Source organism: Peromyscus leucopus, chromosome 8b, assembly GCF_004664715.2.
Source record: "Peromyscus leucopus breed LL Stock chromosome 8b, UCI_PerLeu_2.1, whole genome shotgun sequence".
Taxonomy (NCBI): Eukaryota; Metazoa; Chordata; class Mammalia; order Rodentia; family Cricetidae; genus Peromyscus; species Peromyscus leucopus.
Window position 1 is genome coordinate 89,996,988 of NC_051086.1, and position 19,007 is coordinate 90,015,994.

Sequence of the window (19,007 nt, forward strand, 5' to 3'; positions counted from 1 at the left end):
ACATGTCTTGCCCAGCTTGTTTCTGAATGGGAGACATGAGAGAGGCCAGACACGACCACAGGTCTACTTTTCCGTGCTGGAGACGGCAGCCTCCTTAACACTGCGGAGCTGTCCCGGTGGGAGAAGGGGAGTCTCACCCTTTTGAACCACACACAGCCCCCAGGAGTAAGCAATAGCCATTCTCCAACACGGCCAGCCCCCCCCTCCCCCAATTTGACACCATATCTCAAGAGCTCTCGAACCTCAACCCGGGTAATTGCCCCCTAATTGCTGCGCTCCCTTGCTGTTTGGAGTCTTGGGTTGCTGGGTGGGGGGCTGTCGGGTGGGCTGCAGGCAGAGCCGGGCCGCGAGGGGGCGGTGCCCGCAGGCCCGCCGTGCCGGGCGCCGACTGCAGGGGGCGCTGGCGGCCGCTCCGGGCGGAGACAATCGAGCCGAGCGGGCGCCGCAGCCGGAGCGGGAGCCCAAGCCCGAGCTGCACGGAGCCGTGCAGAGCTGGGGCTGAGCGGGGCCGGCCGAGCGGGGCCGGGAGGCAGCGATGGACCGCTAGGGCCCGGCCGAGCCCCGCGATGCCGCCGCCGAGTGGCCCCGGCGTCCTCGCGCGGCTGCTGCCGCTGCTGGGGCTGCTGCTCGGCGGCGCCTCCCGGGCTCCCGGCAAGTCTTCGCCGGAGCCCCCCAGCCCTCAGGGTGAGTCTCGGCCGCGAGGGGGAGGCGATCGTGGGCCTGCGCCCGGTGATCGGCTACCACCGCTGGCGCCCTCTTCACGGTGCTAGTGACTTGGGGTGCATTCTGCTCCCAGGATGGGGGGAAGGCGACCCGAGATCGGTGCTTCTGGGAGAGGGAACGGGGGACTGTTTGCGGCGGGGGTCTTGGGGAGACACAATGGGGAGGGCGAGGGTCTCCAGGCTCGGCGCCACCGCCTCCTCCGACTTGTTTTTCTCCCTCCTGGTCCGCGAGGCGCTGCAGCCAGAGCTATTGTCTGCGGAAGACACCCGCCCAGGGGCGGGCTGGGGCGGGCGCCCGCTCCGCAGCCCCCCGCGGGTCCCTAGCCGCGACCCAGGCTGGGTGGGGGCGCAGGCATCGGCTGCCACCCTGGGCCGGACGGGGGCTGGGAGCTTAGAGCTGGGCTGCAAGGGAGGAGGGGAGAGGGGGAGTGGGTGAGGCTGTGGGCGGGATTGACTGCTCGAATGAGGTTTTCACCCAGGAACCTGACAGCTCCCAGCCAGCCCCCCAGGTTTAGAATTTGGGGTGCATCAAATAAACACTGATCAGCTCATACTGGAGGGAGGGACTGCAGTGGTGGTGGTGGGGGCTGAGGGCAGGGGTAATGGTGATTCCCAGCTTAGGGCGCATGGCAAGGCTGTGGTAGCGGAGCCATGCTGAGCGGGCTGGCTGGCTGTAGGCAGCACCAGCTGAGAGGGCAGGTGTCTGGGTCCTTGTCCAGCCCGTCTCTTGCCACTACCCTCCTCTGCCAGCTTCCAGATCCTCCCCTCTTCATTTCGCTTCGCTCCCCCAAAAGGAGGGGACCCTGACCCTCCTCAAGCCTAACCTGGCTCAGATAGGTGTGTGAGGTGGGGGTAGGGCTGGCCTCTGCGGTGAGAGCTGGAGACCCCGACTCCACAGCCCAGTCCTGGATGCTCTGGACCTCCACCCTCCCCATCCCTGCTTCCGTCTCCCACATTTCAGGTTCCTGCGCCACCACCCCACTACTGCCGTACCTTCCCCCTGCCTGTGGCTCCGTCCTGAAACAGTGTTCGTTCCTTACACAGCCCCCCCCCCCCACACACACACCAGAAGCTATCAGGAAAGGCGGCGGCGGCGGGAGGTGGGAAGTGTCTGGTGGAGGGAAGTAGGGTCCGGATGAAGGGAGGAGGTCGGATTTCCTCCTGGAATGAGGCAGGGCTAAAGTGGAGAGATCCAGCTACTGCGTGGAATGTCAAGGTTGGAGGGTAGGGAGAGATTTCCCTCCCTGTGCCTCAGTCTCCCCTGATTTCCCAGAGAAGAGGCCCAAGCTTCCTAGGAAGCTCCGCCCACAAGACTCTGCACCCCAGGGGAGGGAGGGCCCAGGGAATTAGCTGGAATAGAGCCAGGATGGGGGCTCTCTCAGGCAGCTGGCTCGGAGCCCAGGCTGTGGGGAAGAGGCAAACTGCTAGACACCTACCCCACCTCCTCGGCACCGACGCCCCTCGGGCCTTACCTGCCCACCTCTGTATTGTTTCCCCGGGACCCCTCCCTCTTCTAAGGCTTTGGCCCTTGAGCCCAAAGGCTTCCCTCAAGTGACGAAATTTCAGACTCCTGGACCCCCTCTCCCCAGCTGCTCTCTCCAGCTGTTCCCAGCCTAGGATAGGGCTGGGAGCAGTCAGGATCTTTTAGCTTCTCAGAATTCCTACTGGGACAGGAGGCTGCCACTCCTTGGAGAACCAGAGTGGAAGTGGGCAGAGTGGGCGCCCCACCCTGAAGAGCTAGACTCTGGCCTAGCGTGGAGAGGGAGGTGGGCTCCGGGAACAGCTGGATGGGATGCCAGGGACAGGCGTGGTGCCCTGCATTGGAAGCCTGAGATGAGACAGCTGTCACTGTCGAGTGGCAGCCTCCGGGAAAGGCCTTCTCGGGGTTCTGTGGCTGCCCACACCTCCCCCCTCCCCCGCTCCGCTCTCAGCTCCAGAGTCCTTCTCTACCCGGGATTTCCACCCAGCACCCAGTGTATTCCCCGCCAGCCTCCTGTGTCTGAACCTCTCCATCGATGACCCTCAGTGGGGAGGCTGGGGTGGAGCATGGCCTGGAGGGAGAAGTTGGTGCTGAGTGGAGAGGGTTAGGGCGGCCGAGGCTGCCTGAGGAAATCCATGAGAGCAACTCAAGGCCTCATTACCCCATCCAAGCCCAGAGCACCTCACTGCCAGGGCCAATCTGACCGGGTTATCCTGGAGGCGGGGATCACAGCCAGCCTGGGAATCTAGAAGTTGTATGCTTCCTTCCCAATCCCCTCCACAGGATTGTCTGGGTCTTGGGCCTGGGTCTGCTTCCCATGCAGCCCTTCCTCACCAGGGCCCCAGCTCCCTTGCCTGATCTCCTGGGAGGAATGAGGGCGTTGCCATGGTGACTGACTGTAGCTGACCAGCTAATAGACTTGAGGGGAGGGATCGAGATACTTGTTTGGGCTTAGGAGCTGGGGCAGGTCCCTACATTTGAAGGGAAACAGATTTTTGGAAAGGATCCTGGAGTGAGGGTGAGTGATAGGGATGACCTAAGACAGCTTAGCATCTTAATTTTGTTTTTCTTTCTTGAGAACTCAAATGGGGACCCAGCCCCCATCCTCCCTCCAAGTGACCTCACCTTGACCTTCACCCTCTTCACCCGAAGCTCCTCATTCTCCCCTGACTCATTCTTGGCCTTTCTTCTCCTCCCCATAGACATTGGTCTCTTAGGGTCAAGTGGCCAAATATTTATATTCTAGAAGTAGACTGCTAGGTTTGAAGCTCCGATTTCTCACTTAACTGTAGTGCAAGAAATTACACTTTCTGAGCCTCGCTGTCTTTATCTGTAAAATGGGCTGAGGGCATATTTTAGCAAATAGAGCATTTCTTTGGCTGTAAGATGTATTCCTATTTTGGAAACCAGTAAGAGTGGGGGAAATGCTGTCAAATTGTAATGATGACATCACTTATCACAGACACCACCTGAGCTCAGAAACCTGAAAGTGTGCATGGGCTAGAGCTGGCGAAACGGATTGACCTGCTCGGACTGCTGGCTTTGGCAGAGAGCGCCGCTCACTGATTGAACTCGGTGCTGAGAGCCTGGATTTGATATCCCCCAGCACTGCACTGGAGTCAGCCCCCAAACCCCTCTCCCTCAATGTCCCCCCTTCTCATCCTCACTCCCTGCACCCCATCTTCCCACAGAGATCCTGATCAAGGTACAGGTATATGTGAGCGGGGAGCTGGTGCCCCTGGCCCGGGCCTCGGTAGACGTGTTTGGGAACCGCACTCTGCTGGCTGCTGGCACCACGGACGCAGAGGGCGTGGCCACGCTACCCCTCAGTTACCGCCTGGGCACCTGGGTGTTGGTCACTGCTGCCCGCCCCGGTTTCCTCACCAACTCCGTGCCGTGGCGTGTTGACAAGCTGCCCTGTGAGTGCAGGGGCAGGTGGAGGGGGTGGGGACAGAGCGGCAGCTGACCCACCATCAGCCCCTTCCCAAAATAGTCCTTGGGGGTGGAGGGGGCAGCTTCCCAGCAGCTGCTGCTGCCTGGGCTGGGGCATACAGAAGGGGCCGGGGAGGATGAAGCCACTGGGATGCGGATGAAGGCAGCATCTGGGGAGCGCTTCCTCTAGAGCTGACAGGCCACCCTTCTTGCAGTATACGCATCCGTCAGCCTCTACCTGCTCCCAGAGCGCCCAGCCACCCTCATCCTCTATGAGGACCTTGTACACATCCTCCTAGGCTCTCCAGGTAAGCTCTACCCTGCTGTTCACTCCATAGCTCCTCTCCCTGCCCTCACCTGTATGCAGAGACCCCCTGCTTCTTAACACAGTAGCTGGGTGTCCTTGGGCAAGTCACTCACCCTTTCTGAGCAGTACTTGATGTATGTATCAGATGTGGAAAGATAATACTTACATCATCAAATTAAGCTTAAAAAATTGCATCAGGCGCAAGGCCCTGGGTTCAATCCTCAGCTTTAAAAAAAAAAAAATGCATCAGATGTGCTAAGAGAGAGAGAGAAAAAAAAAAAAAACAAGTGTTCAATAAATATTTATAGTTTTTTGGGGGCCTTTTTGTAGTTTCTATTCTCCATGTCCCGCCTCCCTGACCTGCTTATCTCCAGTGGATCGACATGCATTTGTCGTGCACTCTCCTGGTGCCTGGCTGTTCTGAGGCCACGAGGGCATGCCACAGCAGCTCACCATCTATCCCGTGGCCCGGGGCAATCCTCAGTGTTCCTTGTCTCTGCGCACAGGCCTTCGGTCCCAGCTCACATTCTGCTCCGTGCCATGCGGAAGGCTGGTGCTGGCACACAGGGTGAAGGAGAACACACCCACAGCCCACCTCACGGTCCTAGGCAAATGGGAAGACAGACAGACAGACAGACAACTGCCAATCCTGGGAGAGTTTACAGAGCAGGCAGACAGTGGCCGAAACACCCTCACCTTTGGGGGAAACCGGGTGGGGCTAATAAAAGGAGCAGCAGGCTGCGTGGCCTGGGGGTGGCAGGTGAGGTGAGGCGCCTGGCTGGAGAGAGAGGGTGGTGAGTCGGCAGGCAGAAGGGGCAGTGGGGGTTCAGTGTGCTTTCTGGCCGGGACTGCAGACCTGTACTACAGTGGGTTTGGGAGCGGGAAAGGCCCCTCCCCAGTTTAAGTCCTTACGGAATCCTTATGGACAAATTGCTAGTTTGCCATCTTGGGCTCACTTGACGCCATATCAGAGGCCTCCATTGCCCCCCAGGGATTCCAAAATGTCAAATGGATCTTTGTCCCAGTACTTCTGCCCTCTCGTGGCTTCCACAGCTCTTCAGAGCTGGCAGCACCCTGCAGGACAGAGCAACCACTACCCCCTTGTAGCCTGTGACCTCTGGGCCTTTCTCCTGCGTGTCCCCCAAAGCAAGTCCACTTCCTTACTCCCCTACCCTACAAAACTGCAGAGGGTGGGCCAGGCTCCCAACATGTAGTTGGGATGGGCTTGTGTGGAGGGATGTGGGGTGACAAGGCCAGGCTCCAGGATGGTGGTCCTGATACGTTTCTGAAGTTCTGGCTCCATTTCTGCATCTATAAAATGGAGTTGATACCTCAGGGGCTGCTAGGCTAATTAAGGGAGTTACTATACATAGCCTGCTTAGGACAGTATCCAGAATATTTTGAAGTTTAATAAATGTTACCTATGATCACACTGGATTGGAATTCTGTTTATATGTCTGCTCCCTCGGCCCCAACACACACACACACACACACACACACACACACACACACACACACAGCACTGTAAGCTAATGTGTGTCTATCTAAATGGAAATTATCTGGGGCTGGAAAGATGGCTCACTGCTTAAGAGCACTTGTTGCTCTTCCAAGTACTAGGGTCCTATTGGATTCCTAGTACCAGCACGGTGCCACACAAACTACCTTGTCCCAGGAATCTGACGCCCTCTTCTGGCCTCTGAGAGCACTGCACACATGTGGTGCACAGACATAAATACATACAAAATACACATAAAAATAAAGGAAAAATATATACTTCTTTTGTCTGTCTGTTTTTCAAGACAGATTCCTTTGTATAGGCTTGGCTGTTCTGGAACTCACTTTGTAGACCAAGCTGGCCTCAAACTCACAGAGATCCGCCTGCCTCTGCCTCCCCAGTGCTGGGATTAAAGGCATGCACCACCACCAGCTGGTAAGAAAAAATATTTTTTTTAAATATTTATTTATTTATACAGTATTCTGTCTACATGAATGCTTACAGGCCAGAAGAGGGCACCAGATCGAATTATGGATGGCTGTGAGCCACCATGTGGATGCTAGGAACTGAACTCAGGACCTCTGGAAGAGCAGACAGTACTCTTAACCTCTGAGCCATCTCTCCAGCTTTTTTGAAACAGGGTTTCTCTGTGAAACAGTCCTGGCTGACCTAGAACTCGCTCTGTGGACCAGGCTGGCCTCGAACTCACAGAGATCCACCTGCCTCTGCCTCCCAAGTGCTGGGATTAAAGGCATGCACCACCACCACCTGGCCGGGAAATTTAAAAAAGATAAAATTCCTCAGTTGCTCAGCCACACACTTTGGCCACTTTTCTCTTTTTCTTTAATTTTTGAGAGTGGCTCAGAACTCTGGTTCAGTCTAGCCTAAGACTTCTGCTGTAGACGCCCGAGTGCTGACATTACACGTGGGTGCCACCAGGCCAGGCTCACCAGCCATGTGTATCCAGGGGGCACTAAATGGGCAGCACCCTACAGAAGGTTCTAGAGAAACTGTAAAGAACAGCACACACTATACTGTGAGAATGGAGACAGGGGATCTCCTAGTCAGCTCGGCATCCCGGGACTTAACTCAAACACCTGCCACTCAGAAGACACTGTTAGCCCAGGGCATGATTGTCGTTTGTGTGTGTGTGTGTGTGTGTGTGTGTGTGTGTGTGTGTGTGTGTGTGTGTATTTCTGCACACCATGTGCATTCAAGAGCCTATGGAGGTCAGATGAGGGTGTTGGGTTCCCTGGAACCAGAGTTACAGATGGTTGTGAGCTGCCATGTAGGTGATGGGAACAGAACTCTGGGCCTCTGCAGTCAGCTCTCTAAGCCACTGTGCCTTCTCTTCAGCCCCACGACCCTCACCGTTTTATAAGTTTATAAGGAAACTTAAGAGAAAGCAAGTAATTTGTGGAAGGTCACACACACAGTCGCCAGACACGGAGGTTTCAGAACCACATCCCTTCAAGTTACCCGTTCCTCTCCATCACCACCCTGGCCTTTTCGGTTGGCCTAACCCAGTGGTTCCCTTTTTTTGGATGTTTGCACTCTGCGTCGGTCCGGGTCAGGCTGCCATAGTGCCCGCTTTCCATCCAGGTGCCCGCTCCCAGCCCTGGGTGCAGTTCCAGCGCAGAGCGGCCCGCCTGCCCGTCAGCTCTACCTACAGCCAGCTTTGGGCTTCGCTCACCCCGCCAGCTCCCAGCAGGAAATGCGGGCTTTCCCTGCCTTCCTGGGCACCGAGGCCTCCAGCTCAGGTAGGCCATGTCCCGAACGTAGAGGGGAGACTCCTTCCTTCCCTAGGGACTTAGCCATTAGTGCCAGTGTCCTCTTCCCTCAGGCAACGGCTCCTGGCTGGAGCTGATCCCCCTGGCTGCTGTGAGCGTACACCTGCTAACGGGCAATGGCACAGAGGTGCCGCTCTCGGGCCCCATTCACCTGTCCCTGCCCGTGCCCTCGGAGCCTCGTGCCCTGGCTGTGGGCACCAGCATTCCAGCCTGGAGATTTGACCCTAAGAGCGGTAAGTGTTAGGGGCAGGGCTGCAGGAGGTCGGGGAAGGAATGTGGGGCTCAGGTGAGAGGTGGCAGGACACCGAGTTTGACACACGAACTCCTCTGGCCTCTTCCAGGGCTGTGGGTCCGAAACGGCACCGGTGTGATTCGGAAGGAAGGCCGACAGGTCTACTGGACTTTTGTCTCCCCACAGCTGGGGTACTGGGCGGCTGCCATGGCCTCCCCTACGTCTGGTGAGATTGGCGGGCCGGTGGGGCAGTAGGCAGTGGTGGGAGGAGAGGCTGGGAGAGCTCAGGCCCTGTGAGAGGCAGGAAGGGCATCCTAAGCCCTTGCCTGGCACAGGGCTGGTTACCATCACCTCAGGCATCCAGGACATCGGCACCTACCACACAATCTTCCTGCTGACCATCCTGGCCGCTCTCGCACTTCTGGTTCTCATTCTGTTGTGTCTACTGATATACTACTGCCGGTGAGTGTTCCCGGGACCCACCCGCCCTCTCTCCCAGGATCCCTGCACTGGGGTCCCAAAGACGCAGAAAGCACAGTTCTGATCCTCAGTGGGCTTCCGGGAAAGAACAGCAATACAAGGCCTAAGACCGAGAGGCTGGTAGCTTTACAGGGAGGGGTGACAGATGGCAGGACCTGCGGGCCTTGCCCCTTGCGGAGACTATCCAGCTGCTCCAACCAACCCAACTCTCACTCCCAGGGGATCCCCCCAGAGCAGGCACTCTGGCTGGTTTACATGCCAAAGCATTACCGAGTTTACCCCCATGAAGTTGAAAGGATGAAGCTCCTGGACGTGTTATCGTCTTTCTACAACCAGCTTCCAGGCATCATCTAGCGGGACCCCCCTTCCCCCATCTATCTCGAATGTTCCAAGCATCATCCACTATCCATCCCTTGTGTTGGCAACTGTGGGGTTTAAGGAGACCTTTGCTTTCAGCATTCCCGAGGTCTTGTCTCGTCTCGCTCCTCCTCTCCAGGAGACGCTGCTTGAAGCCAAGACAACAGCACCGCAAACTGCAGCTCTCCGGCCCCTCGGACAACAAACGAGATCAGGCCACGTCGATGTCTCAGCTCCACCTCATCTGCGGGGGACCCCTGGAGCCTACCTCTTCGGGAGACCCCGAGGCCCCGCCCCCAGGCTCTCTGCACTCGGCCTTCTCCAGCTCCCGGGACTTAGCATCCTCCCGAGATGACTTCTTCCGTGCCAAACCGCGCTCCGCCAGCCGTCCGGCCGCCGAGCCTCCGGGTACGCGCAGCGGCGACGGTGCCGGGCTCAAGAGCGCCCGCTCCGTCGAGGGTCCTGGAGGGCTGGAGCCCAGCCTGGACGAGTACCGGCGGGGTCCCGCGGGGGCCGCGGCCTTCCTGCACGAGCCGCCCTCGCCGCCGCCGTCCTTCGACCACTATCTAGGCCACAAGGGGGCGACCGAGAGCAAGACCCCTGACTTTCTGCTGTCGCAGTCGGTGGACCAGCTGGCACGGCCGCCGTCCCTCAGCCAGCCCGGCCAGCTCATCTTCTGCGGCTCCATCGACCACCTCAAGGACAACGTGTACCGCAACGTCATGCCCACCCTGGTGATCCCCGCACACTACGTGCGCCTGGGCGGCGAGGCGGGCGCCGTGGGAGTGGGCGACGAGGCCACCCCACCGGAAGGCTCGGCCGCCGGCCCCGCGCGCCCTTTCCCTCCACCCGACCCCCAGCGCCCGCTGATGCAGGGCCACGCGGGTGCCGGGGGAGACGGCGGCGGCGGCGGCGGCGGCGAGGGCTGGGGCGGCGGGCGCTCCGCCCCGGTCAGCGGCTCGGTCACCATCCCGGTGCTGTTCAACGAGTCCACCATGGCGCAGCTCAACGGCGAGCTGCAGGCTCTGACCGAGAAGAAGCTGCTGGAACTGGGCGTGAAGCCTCACCCGCGCGCCTGGTTCGTGTCCCTGGACGGGCGTTCCAACTCGCAAGTGCGCCACTCCTACATCGACCTGCAGGCGGGCGGCGGCGGCCGCAGCACCGACGCCAGCCTGGACTCGGGCGTCGACGTGCACGAGGCTCGGCCGGCGCGTCGCCGGCCCCCACGGGAGGAACGAGAGCGCGCGCAGCCGCCCGCGCCGCCGCCGCCCGCGCCCCCGCGCCTGGCGCTCAGCGAGGACACGGAGCCCAGCAGCAGCGAGAGCCGTACGGGCCTCTGCTCGCCCGAGGACAACTCGCTGACGCCCCTACTGGACGAGGTGGTGGCGCCCGAGGGTCGGGCGGCCACGGTACCCCGGGGTCGGGGCCGCAGCCGTGGGGACAGTTCCCGCAGCAGCGCCAGCGAGCTACGGCGCGACTCGCTCACCAGTCCGGAGGACGAGCTGGGGGCGGAGGTGGGCGACGAGGCTGGCGACAAGAAGAGCCCGTGGCAGCGGCGGGAGGAGCGGCCGCTGATGGTGTTCAACGTCAAGTAGCGCGGCCCGGGGATCGGCCGCCGCCCCGGCCGCCGGTGCAGGTCCCCAGAGTGCGCGCCCCGGGGTGCTGCGGGGGGCACGCGCTCTTAGCCGGGAGAAGGGTTCTGAGCCCATCGGGGGTATGTGCTGGGGGAGTGTCTTGGGAAGGGACCCTGGCTCGAAGCAGAGGGTGGTGGGAGGGGCCCGGTCCCCCTCGGGAGGGGCTGGGGAGGAGGGCTGGGGTGGGGAGCAGTGCCTGGATAAACGTGGCTGTACATAGAAAGATCTATTGTGGGCGAGCAGGAGGGGCGGCCCAGCTTCAGCGGCTAGGGTGAGGGCTGGGAAGGGAGGGGCAATCTCTGTGGACCCTTGGGAGGGGAGGGGTGCTGCTTGGATGTCACAGGGCTGGTGGCTGGGGTGGTCCTGGGGACTAAGTGGGTAATGTGATGGTGACGCTCTAGACACAAAAAAATACAGAGCTGTTGAGGTTGAAGATGTGTGTGTGTGTGTGTGTGTGTTTCTCTGGGGGATGCTGACACTGGAGGACCCCAGAGCACCAAATCAGACACCGCTAAGAAAGTGTACAAACTTTATTGGAGCAAACACACGCACGCACACGTGTGTACATACACACAAGCGAGCTCACACAATACCTGTGGATCGGGAAGAGCACCTGGCCACAAGGTCCACAGAAATCTGAAGAAATGGCAGTTTGAAATGGGGCTTTTTTCCACAGCGTTCTTTGCATAAAAGAAGGTCTTAGTTTGAGGCCCCATCTCCCATGGTGATGGGGTGACTCAGAATGGGTAGGTCTAGAGGAAGAGGTGCTAGGGAGGCCTGAGTGGTGGGTACCCTCTGATCAGGGTGCCCAGGGCTGTGGAGTTTCTTAGTCTTTAGCCCCTCCTTACAGCAGCGGTCTTGGGGCTGGATTACTCAAAAACATGTCCCAGCGAAAGGTCTTCTTTTGAAGCAAACACTTGGTTCCCTTAGACGAGCAGTGGAAGCCAACGGGGCAACAGTGACGCCCGTCTACACAGCAGGTACCCTGGACGGCCAAGGGAGAGTGAGTACCGGAGAAGGCAGGGCCCAGCCCACGGCCACACCCAGCCCCGGGGGTCAGGGACGGCACTGACCTTTAGGTAGGGACAGCAGGCCCACTCTTCTCGGTGGCTTCTACAACAGGTCTGGTCATCGTGGCAGAAATGCCCCTCGCCACACTCCACACCCCCAATGTGAGGGCCGAGGGTCAGGCGGGCAGCAGGCTGGACGGAGTCCACCTCCTTCTCACAGGTTCTGGCCTTCACGTTGCAGGTGTACCCAGCTGGGCAGCAATGCTGGTGATCCTCACAGCACACGGCCTGGGAGCAGGGCAAGGGGCAATCACCCTGCTTAGCCCACGAACACAGCCCCCTTCTCCCAGGGCAGTGGGTGGAAACTCACATGGGGCAACTGGCAGCAGGCCCAGCCTTCCTTCAGGCTAGGGCAGCAGGTCTGGCCTACTGGGCAGCTGATGTGCTGATCACAACTGTTATCCTCACTTAGGGACATGGATGTGTGGTGGGCGGGTATCTTCTCCAGGCTAGCCACTATTCTGTCTCCATCTTGACAGTACCCCTCGGCTGTACACGTAAAGCCGTGGGGGCAGCAATGTTCGTGGTCTAAGCAGCAGACAGCCTAGGGGTGGGGGGCAGAGAAGAGCGTTCTCCCAAGGGACTCGGGGAGGCCTCTGCCCACGGCTCCTCCGGCTGGGGACAGACCACAGCCCAGGGCACCACCCTGGACTAGGCGGACCGTGGACACACAAAGCAACAGGACACTCCTGCCACCCACCCGCCAAGGTCCAGGTGCTCTCCCCACCCCCACACTGCTGACCCCCTATCCTTGTACCTCTGGGACAGGACAACAGCCCCAGTCCCCAGAACTGAGTCTGCAGCAGGTATTGCCAGGAGGGCAGGTAGTGAAGTCGTCACAAGGGACATCACTCGTGAAGACTTGTGGGTGCAGCGGGCTGGGAAAGGCTGAGATCTTCTTCATCCAGGGCAGGTGGAGGGCTCCCATTTCACAGGTGCCCGTCTCTGTGTGACACTCGAACCCTGTCGGGCAGCAGTGGACATGGTCGTCACAGCACACGGCCTACGGTGGACAGAGAAAAGGCCCAAAAGCACTGGCGCCAGGCGGGCTGCCCCGTCCGCTGGGACCCATGTGCCCGCGGCTCCCGGGTACCTTGGTGAAGGGACAGCAGCCCCAGGCCCCAGTGATGAGGTGGCAGCAAGTGTATCCATCCGGGCAGCTCACCTCCATGTCGCACTTCACCTCTATCACTGTGGGCAGAAGACACGTCATCAAAGGCACCGGAACCCGGGGTTGCAGATGGAGCGCTTGGCTACGTCAACCCACAGTGAACCTCAGGCAGCACCCGTGGGGAGGGGAGGGATGCACTTGCCAGGTCCCTCCACGCAGCCATCGACACCCACCCCCACACCCGTTTCCGGACCTGAGCCGAGCCCCCCTTTATTGGGCGGAGGAAATGGGAGTCCAGTCTGCCCTGTACCTGGATAGCCATGCAGCCTGGTCAGGAAGTCCGTGGTGTAGTCCTTGGCCAGGCACTTACTCTGGATCAGGTCACATACCGTGTCGTGGGGACAGCAGTGCAGATGGTCGGAACAACAGATAGCCTGGGTGGGGACAAAGAGGGGGGTCCTGGATTCCAGTCTCTAGGGAGCACAGGGAGCAAGCCAGGCTGATGGCTGACACTACCCCAATCTCCCACCAGGGGGCAGCATGGGCCTTGAGGCGCCCAGCAATCAGCCCAGTTCTTGGAGCCCCCTTGCAAGGCTGTGTCCGGGCCCAGTTGGCTCCAGCCCTTTACTCACATTAGGCATTGGACAGCAGCCATACTTCCCAGTGGGCAGCTCGCAGCAGGTAGAATCATCGGGGCACTGGGTCTGTGCATCCGGACACACCACGGAATCATGCCAATCCACTGGAAGAGGAATGAGGCATGAGGCAGAAGCGCCTGGATGGAGGGGAACTTCTTTCCGGCCAGGAGTTAAATGTGGCTTCACCCCCAAGTGCTAGCTGCATGGCCTCCCACCTCCTCACCTGCCCTGTTGGTCCTTTGTGCAGGGAATTTCCTTAATAGCTCGTGGGTGCCCACAGAACTGATGCATCGTGTGTGAGCCAGGTCACAGGTGGACCCTTGGGGACAGCAGTGTACTCTGTCTTCACAGCAAGAAGCCTGAGAAGAGATAGATGGCCCATAATCCATCTCCTCCAGCCCCAGCTCCCAGCTCTACCCCCACTACCTGTGAGTCACCCCCACTTCCCCACACCTGTACCTGGGGAATGGGGCAGCACCCCCAGGAACCATCAATCATAATGCAGCAGGTAGAGGAGTCGGGACATTCGAATTTGCTATCCGGGCACTGGATAGCACCCACGGAGTTACCTGCAGATGGGAGAGTCCAGGATTCCACCAGTCCAGTCAGTCAAGGTCACTGCCAGCATCATCACTAAAGGAACTGCAGTAGGCCTAACAGCTGGGACCAGGGCTTAGGTGACGGCCCAAGATCCCAAGCCACCCTTCCCACAAGCTAGACCCCACTTCGGAGAGATGGTAGAGGCATCCAGTCAAAGTGGGCGGGTGTGAAATCACCCCAGCGTGGCCTCTCCAGGTCCCCCAACACCTGGAATTCTGCATCCCTGTCTGTCCCCTTCTGCTCTCAGAACTGCCCCTCTGTTCAGAGCAGAACAGGAATCGGGACCACCCAGGCAGCTGGGCTCCGGGGCATTTCCGGCCCACACGATGCCCCCATCCCGTGCCCCACAGCACCTGATTTTCGGAAGCAGGCTGTCCCATTTGTACTACAGTGGAAGCCCGGGGGGCAGCAGTTGAAGCCATCACCACAAGATATACCCTGGGGGACACAGAGAAGCCCGTGTGAGCAAGACCCCTTTGCCGGGGACGAGGAGAGGGAAGGAAAGCGGTCAAGGCAGACCTTAAGCACCGCCCCCTCGGGCCAATCGCACCCTCACCTGAGGAAAGGGGCAGCAACTGGAAGTCCCGGACACAGTGCGGAGACACGAGTAGCCAGAAGGGCAGTGGCTATGGCTCTGACAGGAGCCACTTAGAGGATGGCTCATTACGACAGGCAATGTTTCCTGGAAAGAAGAGATGACATAAACCAGAGTATCCGTGCCAGCCCTCTTCTGGCCAACCCAAGGTAGCCCTTCAGAAGGCTCCGGCTGCCAGCTGGGCTGTGAGGCACTCACCAGAAGAGGGTTGCAGCAGCTGTACTTGGCTCCCCCCGGGTCCGGGCAGCAGGCAATAGAGCAGAGCTGACCATCTGGACACTGTGTTCCAGCCACCAGTCCTGCCACAAAGGCCAGCCAGCTTACCAGGATCCACATGATCTGCCTGCAAACGCCAAGGGAAGTCTGGCAGCCATCTTAAGCCTAGGCCACCTTCTATTCTGAGGCCATGCCCTTCCCTGTGCCCAGGCCAAGGCATGGCATGCATTGGATTTATTGAATCCTCTCCACAAGTGAACAGGAAGGCAAGTCGATGCGCTGCCCGGAGCCAGCGGGTCCCACCGTGTGTGCGGCACACCTGCACCAGCTTGCACACACTGTGAGCATGAACGCTGGCAGGAACACAAGTGTTGATTCACGTCCTCACACACGGCCTAACACCCGACACTAGGGGTGAGTGGAGAGGAGCGGAGTTGTGACAGTCAGGAAGGCGTGTGGCTTTGATCTGAGACCGCGAGCTAACTGGGAGGCAGAGGAGACTTCAGTGGCCGCGGGAGGACAGCCAGCCTCACCTTCCTGCCTGGTGCCAACTCCCACATGTACCTTCCAAAGGCCTTTGGGGAAACAGTTGCCAGTCACATGATCATATGGGAAGCCAAGGGGGTGAGAAAGTTGTGAAAACGGAAGTACAGTGGCCAGAGGTGTCTGGGCTGCTGTCCCCACAGGCCAGCCACTGCCTGCCCGCAACTGTCCCCTCCCCTCCCAGGGGAAGGGCACACAGAGCTGGATTAGCCTCAAAGCTAACTTCATAATGACCCCTCCCCGGCATTAACAGCCTCCCCCCTAAAAGGGGCCATCACCAGGGCCCCCTTGGACTCCTCCAACATGCCACCTGTCTCTCCCTATGCAGAAATCGAAACTCAGCTGCAAGTGCCCCGGTGCCTCAGCAGGAGGAACTGAGCCTCTCACTTCCCTAATAAGCCTTTTCCCAGCTCAGCCACCGAGAGTAAGGCGACCCTGCCTGGGGCAGCAAAACCAGCAATATTCAAAGACCCTCTAGGGGCCACTCTGCCTCTCCCTGCTGTACCCTCTGCAGCAATTATGCAAAGCAGTAATCATAATATTACTTTCACTCTTCAAATCCATGCCCAAGTCAGGGAAAACAGACTGTGGATCCTGGACCTGGGTCCTTATGTCAACTGATACCCTGGACATTGCCAGGGATTGGACACTAAGTCTCAGTGGTCGGAGGTATAAACAGAGGGAAGGGGCTGAGTATCTATGTCCCAGGCAGGTGACCTATGCAGGAGAGAAATAGGCTGGGTATAGCTGGGAGGTGGCGGTGCACGCCTTTAATCCCAGCACTCAGGAGGCAGAGGCAGGCGAGTCTCTGTGAGCTCGAGGTCAGCCTGGGCTACAGAGTGAGTTCCAGGACAGCCAGGGCTACACAGAGGGATCCTGTCTCAAAAAAAGAAAGAAAAGAAAAAAAAAATAGGGTGGGTATAGGAACTGCGAAGCATCTGCACTTGAGTACGAGTCCTGGAAGTGCCACTGATTGATTGCCAAGGGCCTCAGAAATTGTTCCCTGTGTCTCAGTTCGTCAATCTCTGTGTGAACCCTGGTGGCCATAGAAGGCGAGAAATCCCAACCGCCCAGACCTCAAAGCTTCCGCCAGGCACGTTAGGCCGTCTTTGATTCCAGCACTTGAGAGGCTGAGGTGGGCGGATTGCAAGTTCGGGGCCAACTTGGGCTACACGGTGAAAATGAGGCCAGCCTGGGCTACATAGATCTGTTCGCCGCCGCCCCCCACCCCCCAACGCGCCCCCCCCCACCCCCGCTTCCTTCTCTAGTTTTCAAGTGCGCTCTCCCCTAACTCAAAGAAGATCCCCGAGGTCGTCTCCTGGCCAGATTAGAATGGGGTAGGGGAGTCCCAAATCCCCTCATTAGGATTAGGGAGTGGTGACCCCCTGGCCCCCTCTACACCACGCTGTTGAAACAGCCAAAGGACAGGAGCCGTTCAAGACCCTAGCTTCGAAATCTTCCACTAGGTGGCACCCCCCAACTCCGAGTGTCAAGGGGAGATGAATTTCCCAAAAGGTGAGCCAATCGAGCTGCGGAGCAGGGAAAAGTGGCGGGGAGAGGCGGAAGTTAGCTCTCTCACCCTCCAGAAAGGAAGTACGGTTGACACAAGCCAGGGATTCGGCCACCACGCCCAGGTCCTGCTCCCAACCCCTCTGAGATCCCCACCCACCGCAAGCCACCGCGGAGACCACTCGCCGCACCAGCATGAGAAAGAGCCAGGACCTGGAGACAGAGGTGGGAGGCACAGACGGAGAAAAGCTGGCCCAAGAGTGGGGTGGCTCCTGCTCCGGAGAAAGGCCTTCGGCCCTCCGACATGATGGGCAAGGGGAGCCTTTTATTGGGGGTGTCTACAACTGCTCCCACCCCTCCCAAATGAAAAGAAAGAAAGAAACCCTCGTTAGTGCATCAGAAAGCCCGAGGGGATTTTCACGAGGCGGGTCTTCTCTTGTCTCTGAGCTGCGACTCCAGGGGAGTCTCAATTGTATAGCAGCCTGGCCAGGCCTCTGGGCAGTCGCCGGGGAGATGTCTGCAACGGGTCCTCCTACCTGCTTCGGGGTCCGCGCTCCCTGGGAGGCATCTGGCGGTCAGCTCCTGGACTAGGGTTTGGCCGCGCGATGGCCCGCCCACCTCAGTTTCCATTAGCCGAGGGTCGGGGATCCCGGGCTTCCATTGGTTACTTGTCTACATAGAGGCGGGACTCGCCAGGAATGCTGTGTTTCTTTTCTACTCAATTCTCACTGCTCCTCCCTTGCGTCTCTCTCCCCACACCCCATTTCTAGGGATCATGTGACTAGACAATCATATGACACTATGGCCCGCCTCCCCCAGAGCAGCGCTTGCTGGTCGGGTTGCTTCCCACCCCCACCCCCCGGGTCCTGGCGGCGCCTGGCGGGGTGTTCTGGAGATGGAGCTTCGCGTGCCTAAGGCCACCGACAGTTAAGAGGGCTGCCTCCAGGGCGCGTGTTCAAGGTCGTTTACGGGATAGCGTCCGCTCCTGGATCGGGACAGTTGCACATTCATTGTCTTTTCACGCTAGGCAGCGGGGACTCGGAACAAGCTAAAAGATGGTTATGAGGGTGCAGATAAACAGTCCCTAGGTTTGGTTGGGAGACTAGCTTAGACTAAATCTAATAAACGTTCGAGGGCGAGTACCAGGCGCTATGGATGTGTGTAGGGAGGAGGCAGGAGATTGGCTCAAGGTAGGGGAAGAAGAGAGATGTAGATCAACGTTGAACTATATCCAAGAGATAGCGCCACATAGAGCTGAATCTGGAAGAATTTTAAGAGGCTGGTTAGGCGGGCCCGAGGTACTTAGGAAGAGGCTAGGAAACCAGATGGGAAGTACAGTCTCTAGCAAGGGTTGAAAGTCACATTCAAGGTAAGGGCATGTGGCATGGGCCGGCGGAGCAGGCTGGTGACTGTCAAGGTGGAAGAGGCTTCCTAGTTTCAGCTGCCCCCACCTTCGAGGAATTGCCGGGGTGGGTAAATAGATTTTAGCAGCAGAACAGACTAGCCATAAACAAGAGTCAGGCTGCTGAGTGCTAAAGGGCCAGGGCCAGACAGAGACGCCTGAAGAGGCGTCTGGCCAGGAAGAAGACAGGCCTGAGGAAAAGCAGTGTTTGTGTGAAAGACAGGTCCCCCACGTGGAGCAAAGAGCTTGACTGGGAGGCCACTCCATACAAATAAATTCAGGACGGTGAGAGTCTTGCATAGAGCAGAGCAGAAGAGTTGCTGTGGGGTTCTGTGGTGGACTTCTTAGGCTAGAGCTGCAGGAGTCCCAGAAAGTGGAGACCAATGTGGAGAATCTAGGGTAATTCTGCACCCCGATGACATTCGTCTGGGTGTCCCTTCTAGTATCCCCAGACTATAGCTTACACTTCAGTGAGACACATCCATGCTCAGGCAGGGGAGTTGCTTAGCCAGGGCTTGGAAGCGAGCTCCAGCAAGACTGCAGCTCTGAGTCAGGGCCTCCTGTGTTCCAGACTCGCCTCCGACCTGATATGTAGCTGAGGATGAGCCAGGACGCCTCGTTTCCCTTCCCCTACCTTCTAAGAGCTGGGACTTGGCAGCCATACTTAGCTTCTGTGGTGTTGGGATTAAACCCAGGGCCTTGTTCATGCCAGGCAAACGCTATCAACTGAACTGTATCCCAGCCCAGGACTGCCTCATAAGAAAGTGGAAAACGGGAAATTATATTCTGGGCCTACTAAAAGCCTATTTCTTTTTGTTTGTTTGTTTTTTGAGACAGGGTTTCTCTGTGTAGCTTTGAGGCCTTTCCTGGATCTCCCTCTGTAGACCAGGCTGG

The 19,007-nt window shown here is 58.7% G+C and overlaps 2 protein-coding genes across 2 annotated transcripts; one reads left to right on the forward strand and one right to left on the reverse strand.

The window, feature by feature from the left end:
• The first annotated feature begins 426 nt into the window (after nt 1-426).
• Fam171a2 (family with sequence similarity 171 member A2) lies at nt 427-10,488 on the forward strand. The gene is given in 9 exon segments (XM_028882604.2): nt 427-684; nt 3,894-4,121; nt 4,350-4,442; nt 7,539-7,631; nt 7,634-7,696; nt 7,780-7,959; nt 8,068-8,184; nt 8,294-8,420; nt 8,935-10,488. Coding segments are annotated over 9 exon segments (2,475 nt in total). The 5' UTR covers nt 427-566; the 3' UTR covers nt 10,391-10,488.
• A 453-nt stretch (nt 10,489-10,941) lies between these two features.
• Nucleotides 10,942-17,354, reverse strand: Grn (granulin precursor). Its single transcript, XM_028882605.2, has 13 exons — nt 17,248-17,354; nt 14,642-14,786; nt 14,405-14,530; nt 14,202-14,286; nt 13,708-13,817; nt 13,472-13,607; nt 13,243-13,352; nt 12,921-13,044; nt 12,593-12,690; nt 12,257-12,502; nt 11,810-12,043; nt 11,503-11,727; nt 10,942-11,414 (listed from the first exon to the last, which is right to left on the reverse strand). Exons 1-13 carry the CDS (start codon nt 17,277-17,279, stop codon nt 11,274-11,276), a joined length of 1,812 nt encoding a protein of 603 aa, XP_028738438.1. The 5' UTR covers nt 17,280-17,354; the 3' UTR covers nt 10,942-11,273.
• Nucleotides 17,355-19,007: the final 1,653 nt, after the last annotated feature.